A 14,014-nucleotide genomic window follows, 5' to 3' on the forward strand; every position below is an offset into this window, starting at 1 on the left:
ACCATATTGAGGATGAAGCAGACTGCCTCCATTACCAAAAGCATAACTTTTCAGGTTATGTCCAAAGGATGTAAATTAAACCCACGTCCTGGCTTTACTTGCCATTAAAGGACCGCTTTAACTTCATTTAAGTCCTGACCTTGCTTTCCGTTAAAGGACCCTGGCTTTGTTTTCCATTAAAGGAATCCCGGCTTTACATGTCATTAGAGGACAATTGCTCACAGAGCTCAACAATATCATCCAACTTGACGCTATGCAAGCTCAACTGTAAATGCTCACAGAGCTCAAAACAAGCACGAGTACTCAGTCACTTCAATGGAGTGACCTCTCGGCTTTAACAATATCAGCCAACTTGACGCTATGCAAGCTCAACTGTAAATGCTCACAGAGCTCAAAACAAGCACGGGTACTCGGTCACTTCAATGGAGTGACCTCTCAGCTTCAACAACCCATAGAAAGGGCACAAGCCACAATGGTAACAAGCTCACTAAAGAGCAACAACAATATTGGAGAGCTCAAACTTTCCCAACAAATTTGTTTTCTGCAAATTATTTTCTGCAAAGTGCATATTTCATCTTGCTCTTTTACAGAGCTTTCAAGACTCTTAATTCTTGCACAAGAAGTTTCCTGGCTTTCTCTGAGTCGTAACTCTAGGTTTTCCGCCATTGATCTCCACTTATGCAGCTCAACTTCTACATAACTGGCGTCACTCATTCCTTAGCCAACTCTGTACTTGCTTTTTCTACAACAATTAATTTCTTACGATTGTGCATCTTCAATGTACTTTCCATGTTCAAAAGTTGCTCTTTCAAGCATTTTTGATTTTCAGATTATGCAGACATGATCTTCTTGTGCCTTTGAAGTTCTTGTTTCGTAAAATTGTAATCCTGCTTCATGCAGTGACTTGACTATCTCCGTAAGTGTTTTTGCTTTTTTATTTTTAATGCTCCAGCTTTTTGTAATGACTATGCAAAGCACAATCCTTCATTTCCATTTTCTTTGTTAAGGAGTAAAACCTTTTCTTCACTTTCTTTATTGTGCAACTCCTTTTCTAATTTTTCATCAACAAGCTTTAAGTAAGTTGTAGTTAATTCTAACTTCATAATCATCATCTTAAATAACCAGATTCTTGCCAGTATTAGTCTGAGTAGCATTTCCATTAGTAGCTATATCAGCCTCTGTCAATCCTCAAATCGACGAAAATGCTCTTACTCTCGAGATCCCAAATCTTGATGCTGGACTCAATAGCAGCACAAAGCCAATACCTTTTAGGATTAAAGCAAATAGCATGAATAATGGAAGAAGCATCCGAAGAGTAAAGCTTTTTTCCCTCATCCAAATCCCACAACAAAATCCATATTTGTCACCGCAAGCACAAAATGACCATCAGGAGAAACAACAACAACATTAACATAGCCAATATGATCAGCAAGAGTATACCTGAGCTTACAATTACTCAAATTCCAAATCTGAACATTTTTATCCCACGAAGCCGAAACAATAGTAGGCTGAACATTATTAGGACTAAACCTAATATAGCCGACACAATTTTTGGCTTACCATTGTCTCATTTTCTGGGGTTGATTTCAACATCACTTTAGTAGGATACTTTTTCCTTGAATCAGGTTGCAAATTTTGTCCAAAATAATTGGTACACCAGAAAAACAACCATCTAAACAAATATTGACCTCTTGTGACTCTAGGCTTGTATATTGTTTCGCTTTGAAAAGGCTGGTCCCTGCAAAAAAAATAATAATTCCAGTCACAGTGCATACTCCACATTTGGCCATGATTTTCTGATTTCCCTAGACTTTCATTACCAAGAGGTTGAACATCTTTATTAAGAACCTCAAACTTCACACTTCTTTAAGACTAGGCTAGTAGGAACTAAGAAGTCTGCCTCCTGAATGACAATTTCCACACTTTAGTCACTATTAAGAATGACCATAAAGCCTTATCATCGACAACAACACTCTGAAGGAATGACAACACTTGCTCCATTTTATCCAACAATACCTCTTCACTTACCATACCCACTTCACTATCATAATCACCAAACTTCTCATCAAACCCTCTTTTTTCTCCTCAATCATTTCATCAAACATATAGTGGGCACACCCCTTGAAGACCCTCTTCCCTATTCGACGAATACTCATCATTAAGTGGCAAAGCTAAAAGTTCCAAAATATAATGTGATTTGACCCCCTCCAGCAACAACGTCGATCTTATTGAATAACTATGTGATTGTTGCATTGAGCTTTTGCCGACAACTTATGCAGGATTCAAATCGAGTGAGGATAGTATATATTAATTCTTAGGCCACGAAAATCGGAGGCTCTGATACCATGTTGAGTAACCAGCTCATCTAAAACCTTAAGGTGTTAGAGGAAGGCCCCAATAGGATCATATATTTAACATTCCCCCTCACTCGAAAGCCCATTTATGGGTCGAAGAATGGAATACTGGCGCCCATCTTTGGGGCATTAATTGCCTTTAGTGTCCACATTAAATTGTGAGAATGTTGGGGGTGGCTGGGAATCGAACCTTAATTCTCCCGCCAGCCTAAGCTCTGATACCATGATAACTCTTATATATTGATATACTCCATACAAATATGGATGTTTTAAGGAAGAACAAAACAAGAAAAAAGAGAAGAGAAAGAAAATGACTACATTGTAACTAATCCTGACTCTACAATGAACTAGGTGGGGTTTTATACAGAGCCCAATATCTATTCCACTACAATGACTAAACTAACCTTCTATTTATTCCTCAATAATCCATGACCATGCACCTCCCTCTCTCTTAAGCTTCATCCTCCTTTTAATCGGCGTATTAACATCCATTACTACACGAATACGATAAAACACTCTCCATCCTCCCTGAATGTTCTGAGGGTCAGATTTCACAAATGTGCCCACATAATTACCTATACCCTCCAATAACTTTTCTGATATCATACCTACTGGTAAGTCGTAAACCTGAACCCATATCTCCATTTTATTCAACTGAATCGTATGAGCATCCTCATTTGCTTCCAATTTATGATATAACAATAGACTTTGTTCAAAAGTCCATGGTCCTCCCTCAATCACTTTTTGTAAATCGAGAGCATGATAAAAAATGAATGAATACCTTAAGCCACCCAAGTCATAAAAATCCATACCCTCCCTTGGTCGCCAAATAGATGCCAAAACATTCTTCATAACTTGGAAATTTATATTCTTTTCAGTCAAGAACCTTCCAATCAAAACAAACGTTGGTTGTTGTTGTACATTCTCCGTCACCCCTTCAACCTCCCCTCCACCTTCCTCTTCCTCCATTGCCAACCGTGCATACATCGCCTCCAGACTCATTACATTAGACTCCATAATATCGAGATAACAAAATAGAATTATACCTCTGTTGATTGAAATGATTAGAGATAAGTGAAACGATGAGAAGATGATTAGAAATGATTGAGAAAAATATTTGAATGAAATAATCAACAAGACTTATAACTTGCCATATAGACAAGACACAACATTATATGTTTTCTTTTCCCTTATATATTAAATTTCTTTTATGCTTGTAGTGGTTCTGCAATCTCATCTCCGCTCCTCCCACTTTTTTATAAATAGGTCCCATTGACTAGTAAATTGATCCTTTGATCTTACTTCTAGGGTCTGTTTAATAATTATGTGATAGGAACATTAGTTTCATTATTGCAAGATTCTGATTTTTTGATACCAAAAATTGATTTACAAGGAATATATTTACGCACCAGATAATGACAATAAATGCATTCAGATGAACATTGTCTTTTATAATTTTAAGCAGCCGATGAATGAATTTGAAATTTATTTCTACTTCGTTTCGTCTCTTACTTTTGTGATCTATGTTTTTTGCAAACCTTAACCTTACTATACTTATCAAATTAAGTATCCATGCAAAATTTATCATTTGACAATTTGTATCGTTATAAAATAATGGAACTCCGTGTGTTAGTATTTTCCTATAATCCTAATTTACTAATAACTTATTAACTTATTTCGTTTGTACTCTGCATAAAAAATAGTTTTTTTCAACAAATATTCAAAAGAAAATATTGATAGAGAACAAAATATCTTTGAACTGTTTAGTGAGAATGTTGACAACTTCTACAGAAAGGCAGGCTAATTGTATTGCGGGTGATCAGCTCTCATTCATGAGGATTAAGAATCTCAACGTAAAATCCAACCTCACTGGATTGGAACCTCACTGGATTGGCCCATAGAATAATAATGGAGAAGATGACATAATTATATACTTTTAGGTCGACTAACTTATAGAACGAAGCATATGTCTTTTTTCCGATCTTCTACCTATGCATTGGGAACGTTTTATGGATAATTCCTGTTGTAATTAGAATTATTTACCTGTCATGTGGCGCCATGTGGTTGTTGCATTATTCATATTTTCTCACAGCTTTTAGCTTAATGTAGCTACTTGGAAAGACGGCAGAGCTCAAGGTCAAGTCGTACCTTTGAGGGGTCGTTTGGTTGGAGTCATTCTGGTATCAGGTATGGGTTTCGTTCATTCCAACCCCATACTTGGTGTTTGGTTCATAATTTTTTTCCTCCAAACCCATTCCTCATACCCCCAAGGTATGAGTTTTTGATACCCAGGGGGAGAGGTGGGTATGAGGAAGGGGTATGGGGAATCAATTTTATTTATAGTATTTCAACTTTATTTAAGCAATCAAATGCAAATATTTAATACAAAAAAAATTTAATGAACTAAAATTTATTAAAATGATAATTAAAATAATATTTAAATTAAATAAAATTAATAACTTAAAAAATATTTTAAATCTAAAATATCCATTCCAGCACTCAACCAAACACATGATATCATAAATGATACCTCAACCCCATACCATCTTAACCCGATTCCTTATTCCAACCTCATACCACTTCTCGAAGCAAACGACCCCTGAAAGAGTTTCTCTTGAGTTGAATGACCACTTCTTTGTGCCAGGCTTGTGAAGTTGGATGTGATAAAATAGTACATGATCAACACACAGAAACATAATTTTTCCATTTTTACTAACTTATAAGAATGTTAGGTATTTGATATTACATAATTTTGCAAAGTACTTGTGCCTGATAATTTGATATGTTTTTAAGTTATATTTTTCTTTTGGATTTTTTGATTTTGTAATGGTAATACGCATGAATAACCACACAAATAGGTCCATCTTCCGAAATTAAGATAACATAATTTAGTTCATAACATTACATATCGGTAAACGGCCCGATTCATATAACAGTTGACACACATACATAATTTTCAAAATTATTTTTTTGTAAAATTTTTATGATATGTCTGTCATATTTTTAATTTATTTTTTAAGGTAAAATAATTTACTTAGTGATTTCTTCGTATCTTAGTCACTTAATCTCACATGCATTTTTTGTTTTTGGATAAAAAAAGGTCTGAACTAATTTTCATACATACATTAAAAATATTACTCTGAAAATAATAACAATAGTAAATAATATATAATGTCTAGTTTCATATGATAGTTAAATAAATTATTTTAGGTAATATTTTGCACCGTATTTATATACATTCAATTAGCTCAGTTATTGACGAACATGATTAAACTTTAAATACTTAATATCATATAACAAATAAGGCTAATATACATTATTCAAAATAATCAAAATAATCAATTACAATATTAAAGAGAGTTTAGGGTTTTAAGAGTCTCACTCCCAAATCTAGGGTTCAAACCGCCCTACCTCTATTTTCAAATCCTTCCCCCTCGCTCTTCCATACTTTTTCTAGCCATTTATTTGTTTTTTCAATAGAAAAGTCTAATCTTTTAGGATAAAATCTTGTTGAGTACCTTATATCAAACTTCTTATTCATTCCCATCTTTTTGGGATGTTAGTGTATTCTGTCTTGCTATTCTTGTGTCATTTGTTACGGGTTTCGATAACTTTTCTGGAAAGAATTTTTATGGTATATTCGTAGACATGTAAGACTCGCATCGGGTCTGAGATGGTGGTAGATATAGCAAAATTTCACCTTTAACAATAAAGAAATTGTTCATATTTTAGGGGTATATGTTACTAATATCAGTTGATGGAACTGATAATTTTGAAAATGGGACTACAAATAATGATTATGTGAATGTCAATTGTGATTCAATTGCTTGAGAAGTCATTGTAATACTTTTTAGATTGAAAAATTTGAAAATTTTATTTATTAAGCAATCTGAAAACAAAACAAATATTTTGTTTAATTTGTTTTTTTATTTTACAATCAGATTATAGTTAATAGCTCGAAAGTTTGTTCCTGCTATATTATAATGTTGTAATATATTTTTCCCTTGTTTGTCAAAAAAATCATGCTAACGTTAAGTTTTAAATTATATTTTAGACTTATAGTTTATCGTGTGATATAAATACAAATAAATTTAGGGTAATAATAAAAATATTAATAATATTCATGAATTTTTGAATTTTTTTAAATAACATTTAATTTTAATATTTTGTTCGATTTTAAAATAATTAAATTATATAATATCTTTACTTCTGCCAAATTATATATGTGCATTAATAAAATTGAAGGATAATATCACAAACTCCAAAATAACTAATTTTTTTAAAAGACGAAATATACTTTAATAATTCAAATTTAAATTTAAAAAATCTTAAATCCAAAAATTATTTCAATTAAATTTACTAATTAATTTGTCTAATTTAAACTAACCCTCTTCTGGACCCTCTTCTTCCTCTTTCTTCTTGGTCTCGGAGCAATATGAATATCTTCCTCCTCTGTGCGATGAACCCAGGTACGTGGATATTTTATTTATATCATATCGTTGATGATTAATTAGGTATAATTGCATGGAAGGTGACCAGGTTTAGAATGATGAGAGGTTTAAAGCTAATTCAACTCTTTTTGTTGTTGAAGTCAAAAAACTTAATTGATTAGCAGTGAGTACCACATCACAAAAGGGGGAAATCTGGTTCGTGTATATAATGAGTGTTAGAAATAATACATAATTGGGGGAGTGTGGGATAGAGGAAGCGTACACGTGAGAGTTGTGATGCTAATCCGCCTCATGTGTCCACCTTGTCCTGCACTCCCCCACCCCCCTCTTTTTAGTTTGACGTCAATTATTTTCTTTCGATTTAAATTTATGATAACAGCCTAGACGCATCTTTGATTTTGTTTTACAAAGTATGCCTCGTTGATGTCATGCATCCCTGTTTTTACTCATTATTCACGATTGTAACAAGCCGTAGTCCCAACCTCATCGAGCAAATGAGATATCCGATTCATGTATATATTAAGTGATTGAAATTATATATAATTGGGGGAGTGTGGGATAGAGGAAGAGTACACATGAGAGTTGTGATGCTAATCCGCCTCATGTGTCCACCTTGTCCTGTACTCCCCCACCCCCCTCTTTTTAGTTTGATGTCAATTGTTCCCTCTTTATTATTTTATTTTAAATTTCCTTTTTGGTTATAGTCGTTCTGTCCTCTCTCCTTCCATTTTGTTATTGGAAGATCCCATGGATAAGTGAACTGATCTTTTAATCTCACTCCTGGGAATTGAGTATTATTAAAGTAATAATAGGAACATCAATTTAATTAAAGTATGGTTCCGATTCCTTGAAACTTAAATTGAGGATTACATAAAAGTGGCGATGTTAAGAACACATCCAAACCTAAACCTTGGAATTTATGTATGATGCAACGTTTACCATGTCGTGATAGTTTGGGCGGGAGAGCTAGGGTGATATATGCATCCGGTTGGACCTTGTCATTTTTTTCTAGCAGCCACTGACTTCAAATTTTTTTTGGAAATAAAAAAAGGATCCAAAAATCTAATAAATACCCACATATTCATTGTCAGTCTCTGATTTGTTAACACGCAAGGAGCAATTTCTCCAGTTCTGCGATGGTGCCTGGTACATGGATATCTATTTTAATTTTAATAATCTGTTTAACATTGTGTCAATATAATTGCTTTCAAGGTCACCGGGTTTACCATCGATGATGAGAAGCTGAAAGCTAATTCAATTCCTTTTGTTTGTGAATATCAAAAACTGAAATGATTAGTTATCGGTAATACGTCAAACAAATTGGAAATCTGGTTTGTGTATATAATGAGTGTTAGAAGAATATGTAATTGGGGGAGTGTAGGATAGAGTAAGCGTACTACATGAGAGTTGTGATTCTAATCCGCCTCATGTGTCCACCATGTCCTGCACTCCCCCACCCCTTTCCTTTTAGTTCGACTTCATATGTTTCCCACACACGCATGCCTCAATTTGTTTCCCCCACACAGACGTGCATCTACCCAAGCTTCTGCTTGCTTCATAAAATTTTATTTAAAGTTCGCAACATTTATTCCTCAAAACAGCCTGATTCACCAGACTAAAGGTAGCGTTGATCAACCTTCTAAGATCTTATTTGCAAACTAACTACGATATTTTCCCTTCTAATTTTTGCGATTCAGTTAGTCTATCTGATAATTTTGTAGTTACATTATTATTTATATTTATTTATGGTCATAGTTGTTCCTTACCTCTTATCTCCCTTCCTTTTGTGTTTGAGTCCTATGGATTGTAATAATAGGAACATCAATTTTTATTAAAGTATGGTTCCGATTCCTTGAAACTTAAATTGAGGATTACATAAAAGTGGCGATGTTAAGAACACATCCAAACCTAAACCTTGGAATTTATGTATGATACAACGTTTACCATGTCGTGATAGTTTGGGCGGGAGACCTAGGGTGATATATGCACCCGGTTGGACCTTGTAATTTTTTTCGAGCAGCCACCGACTCAAATTTTTTACAAAGTATGCCTCGTTGATGTCATGTATCCCTGTTTTTACTCATTGTTCACGATTGTAACAAGCAGTAGTCCCCACCTCATCGAGCAAATGAGAAATCCGATTCATGTATATATTAAGTGATTGAAATTATATATAATTGGGGGAGTGTGGGATAGAGGAAGAATACACATGAGAGTTGTGATGCTAATCCGCCCCATGTGTTCACCTTGTCGTGCACTCCCCCACCCCCCTCTTTTTAGTTTGACGTCAATTATTTTCTTTCGATTTAAATTTATGATAACAGCCTAAACGCATCTTTGATTTTATTTTACAAAGTATGCCTCGTTGATGTCATGTATCCCTGTTTTTTTACATTGTTCACTATTGTAAAAAGCCGTAGTCCCCACCTCATCGAGCAAAGTAGAAATCCGATTCATGTATATATTAAGTGATTGAAATTATATAAATTTGGGGGAGTGTGGGATAGAGGAAGAGTACACATGAGAGTTGTGATTCTAATCCGCCTCATGTGTCCACCTTGTCGTGCACTCCCCCACCCCCCTCTTTTTAGTTTGATGTCAATTGTTCCCTCTTTATTTATTTTATTTTAAATTTCCTTTTTGGTTATAGTCGTTATGTCCTCTCTCCTTCCATTTTGTTATTGGAAGATCCCATGGATAAGTGAACTGTTCTTTTAATCTCACTCCTAGGGTCTGGTTAATGATAATGTAATAATAGGAACATCAATTTTTATTAAAGTATGGTTCCGATTCCTTGAAACTTAAATTGAGGATTACATAAAAGTGGCGATGTTAAGAACACATCCAAACCTAAACCTTGGAATTTATGTATGATGCAACGTTTACCATGTCGTGATAGTTTGGGCGGGAGAGCTAGGGTGATATGTCCACGCACTCCCCCACCCCTTTCCTTTTAGTTTGACTTCATATGTTTCCCACACACGCATGCCCCTACCGATGCTTCGTGTTTTTTTTTGAAGTCCGTTACATTTTTTCCGCAAAGCAACCTGATTTACCAGACTAATGGCAGCGTAGATCAACCTTCTTAGATGTTGTTAGCACACTTCTTCAATTTGTTTCCCCCACACAGACGTGCATCTACCCAAGCTTCTGCTTGCTTCATAAAATTTTATTTGAAGTTCACAACATATATTCCTCAAAGCAGCCTGATTCACCAGACTAAAGGCAGCGTTGATCAACCTTCTAAGATCCTATTTGAAAATTAACGACGACATTTTCCCTTCTAATTTTTGCGATTCAGTTAGTCTATCTGATAATTTTGTAGTTACATTATTATCTAAATTTATTTATGGTCATAGTTGTTCCTTACCTCTCATCTCCCATCCTTTTTTGTTTGAGTCCAATGGAATGGGGAATGGATCCATTGATCTTACTCCAGGGAGGCAGGGACTGGTTAATGATCATGTAAAAGAAACAGCATTTTCATTAAAGTATAATTCTGACCACTTGAAACCTGAATTGAACAATATAAATAGGCGGCAGTGTAAAGAACACATCGAAACCTTACTCTGGTGTTTAAGTCTGATGGAACGATTTCGTAACATTTAATTAGAAGAGATTTAATTAGCAATATCTTAGAAGTTCTTCCCGACTTTATTTTTTAGAAGGCTGCATTTAATATTTTATTTTGATTATTAAATCGTACTAATGTGGGAAAGAAAGCAAGGTTGTTATGTGCATCCGGTTGGACCTTGTCTTAATTTTTTAAGTGTTCTATCTACATGTGCAATGAAATCCTTGGTGATAGTGTGGACACACTAGGCCTTTTGCTGAAAGAAAATAATGTTGCAGGTCCTTAGTTCTCAGCCATAAATATTGACAATCTGAAAATAGAAATCCACCTTATATGAATGACGCAGAGGGTAATAATTAAAAGGTTGAGAGAAGTACAAAATTTCAGGTCCATGATTTAATAGACCGAGGCAGATGTCTTCCTATTGGTCTCTTAATTATGCTTTGTGAATAGTTCTTGGATCAGTTACTCTTGCAATCTGGATTATTTAACTGTCAAGTGCTGCTGTAACCATGTTTTCTATATGCAGGCTGCTCTGAGACACTATCATAAAAATAATGTGAGATATTCCTTTATCAGAGTTACCTAAATTGACTACAAGGCAGTTGATGTTACAGATCTACTTGGGAAGGCGGAAATAATGTATTTACGAAGATCTAGACAACTCGAGTGGACCCAGGTACATGGATATTTTATTTATATCATATCATTGATGATTAGGTAAAACAGCATGGAAGGTGACCAGGTTTAGAATGATGAGAGGTTTAAAGCTAATTCAACTTTTTTTGTTGAATTCAAAAAACTTAATTGACTAGTACTGATTACCACATCACACAAGTGGGAAATCTGGTTCGTGTAAATAATGAGTGTTACAAATAATACATAATTGGGGGAGTGTGGGATAGAGGAAGCGTACACATGAGAGTTGTGATGCTAATCCGCCTCATGTGTCCACCTTGTCCTGCACTCCCCCACCCCCCTCTTTTTAGTTTGATGTCAATTGTTCCCTCTTTATTTAATTATATATGATAACAGCCTAATCGCATCTTTGATTTGGTTAATTATAATTTAAATTTCCTTTTTGGTTATAGTCGTTCTGTCCTCTCTCTCCTTCCATTTTGTTGTGGGAATATCCCATGGCTAAGTGAACTGATCATTTAATCTCACTCCTAGGATCTGGTTAATGATAACGTAATAATAGGAACAACAATTTTATTAAAGTATGGTTCCGATTCCTTGAAATTTGAATTGAGTATTATATAAACGTAGCGATGTTAAGGACACATCTAAACCCAAACCTTGGAATTTATGTATGATGGAACGATTACCATGTCGTGATAGTTTGGGCGAGGGAGCTAGGGTGATATATGCATCCGGTTGGACCTTGTATTTTTTTTCGAGCAGCCACTGAGTTCAAAATAGTTTTACAAATAAAAAAAAGGATACAAAAATCTAACAAATACCCAAATATTCATGGTCAGCCTCTGTTTTGTTAACACGCAAGGAGCAATTGTTTCCAATTCTGCGATGATGCCTGGTACGTGGATATCTATTTCAAATTTAATCATCTGTTTAACATTGTGTCAATATAATTGCATTTATGGTCACCGGGTTTACCATCAATGATGAGAAGCTGAAACTAATTCAATTCCTTTTATTTTTTAATATAAAAAACTCAATTGATTAGTAATCAGTAACACGTCAAACAAATGGGAAATCTGGTTTGTGTATATAATGAGTGTTGGAAAGAATATGTAATTGGGGGAGTGTGGGATAGAGTAAGCATACCACATGAGAGTTGTGATGCTAATCCGCCTCATGTGTCCCCTTGTCCTGCACCCCCCCACCCCTTTCCTTTTAGTTCGACTTCATATGTTTCCCACACACATGCCTCTACCGATGCTTCGTGATTTTTTTTGAAGTCTGCACATTTTTTCCGCAAAGCAACCTCATTAACAAGACTAAAGGCAGTGTATATCAACCTTCTAAGATGTTGTTAGCAGACTTCTTAGATTTGTTTCCCCCACACACACGTGCGTCTACCCAAGCTTCTGCTTTCTTCATGAATTTTATTTGAAGTTTGCAACATTTATTCATCAAAGCAACCTGATTCACCAGACTAAAGGCAGCCCTGATCAACCTTGTAAGATCCTAATTTCAAACTAACTACCACATTTATCCTTCTAATTTTTGCGATTCAGTTAGTCTATTTGATAATTTGATAGTTATATTATTATTTGAATTTCTTTTTGTGTTTGAGTCCTAGGGAATAGGGAATGGATCCATTGATCTTACTCCAGGGAGGCAGGGACTGGTTAATGATCATGTAATAGAAACAGGATTTTCATCAAAGTTAGATTCTGACCACTTGAAACCTGAATTGAACAATATAAATAGGTGGCAATGTAAAGCACACATCGAAACCTTACTCTGGTGTTTAAGTCTGATGGAACGATTTCGTAACATTTAATTAAAAGAGATTTAAATAGCAATATTTTAGAAGTTCTTCCTGATGTTATTTTTTAGAAGGCTGCATTTCATATTTTATTTTGATTATTAAATCGTACTAATTTGGGAAGGAAAGCAGGGCTGGTGTGTGCATCCGGTTGGACCTTGTCTTAATTTTTTAAGCGTTCTATCTACCTGTGCAATGAAATCCTTGGTGCTAGTGTCGACACACTAGGCCTTTTGCTGAAAGAAGATAATGTTGCAGGTGATTAGTTCTCAGCCATAAATACTGAAAATCTCAAAATAGAAATCCACCTTACACGAATGGCGAAAGAGGGTAATAATTAAAAAGTTGAGAGAAGTACAAAATTTTAGGTCCATGATTTAATAGACTGAGGCAGATTTCTTCCTATTGGTCTCTTAATTTTGCTTGTGAATAGTTCTTGGATCAGTAACTCTTGCAATCTGGATTATTTAGCTGTCAAGTGCCGATGTAACCATGTTTTCTATATGCAGGCTGCTGTGGACACTGTCATAAATATAATGTCAGGTATTCCATTATCGGAGTTACCTAAATTGACTACAAGGCAGTTGCTGTTACAGATCTACTTGGAAAGGCATTAATAATGTATATACGAAGAACTAGAAACCTCGAGTGGAAAAAGATGTGCTCTGGAGGAACGCATGATGTCAAGAATTCATCTAAACTTAAAGTTTTGTATTAATTTCTGACAGAACAATGTTATGACATTTTAAAAGGTTAATTTTCGATAAGTGGTGTAATGTTGTCGTATTATCAATTATAAGTAATATATTTAGGCACAAGATAATGACAATAAATTCATTCAGATGGACTTTGTCTTATATAATTTTAAGCAGCCGAATGAATGAATTTGAAGTTTCGTTCTACTGCATTTCGTCTCTTACTTTTGTGATCTATATTAAATCGTACCTCTCAAGATTATGTCATACCTTTCAGAGAGTTTCTTAAGCTGAATGACCACTTCATTGTGTCAATGTCGTGGAGTTTAAGCGGATAAAGTACATAAGTCTGCACATAATCTAACACCAAGAAACACAACTATCCATTTTTTACAACTCAACATTTAGTCTGAATTTTTACATTTTCTGATGGTATTAAGTATGAATAAGCACCCAAACAAGTGCATCGTCCAAAACTATGGTAG

General features: G+C 34.8%; 1 protein-coding gene and 1 long non-coding RNA gene across 3 annotated transcripts; one reads left to right on the forward strand and one right to left on the reverse strand.

Moving 5' to 3' along the window:
• Positions 1–2,765: 2,765 nt before the first annotated feature.
• On the reverse strand, positions 2,766–3,371 carry LOC141660354 (uncharacterized). The gene has a single exon (XM_074467334.1). The coding sequence runs from the start codon at positions 3,369–3,371 to the stop codon at positions 2,766–2,768; it is 606 nt and encodes a 201-aa protein (XP_074323435.1).
• A 3,370-nt stretch (positions 3,372–6,741) lies between these two features.
• On the forward strand, positions 6,742–13,601 carry LOC141724455 (uncharacterized). 2 transcript variants are annotated; one of them, XR_012576687.1, is made up of 4 exons: positions 6,742–6,823; positions 10,909–11,058; positions 12,967–13,092; positions 13,344–13,601. It is a non-coding gene; the product is annotated as an uncharacterized LOC141724455 (long non-coding RNA). The 2 variants fall into 2 exon arrangements; XR_012576686.1 differs by lacking the exon at positions 12,967–13,092.
• The last annotated feature ends 413 nt before the right edge of the window (positions 13,602–14,014 follow it).

The sequence above is a fragment of the Apium graveolens genome, chromosome 5 (assembly GCF_009905375.1).
Source record: "Apium graveolens cultivar Ventura chromosome 5, ASM990537v1, whole genome shotgun sequence".
NCBI lineage: Eukaryota > Viridiplantae > Streptophyta > Magnoliopsida > Apiales > Apiaceae > Apium > Apium graveolens.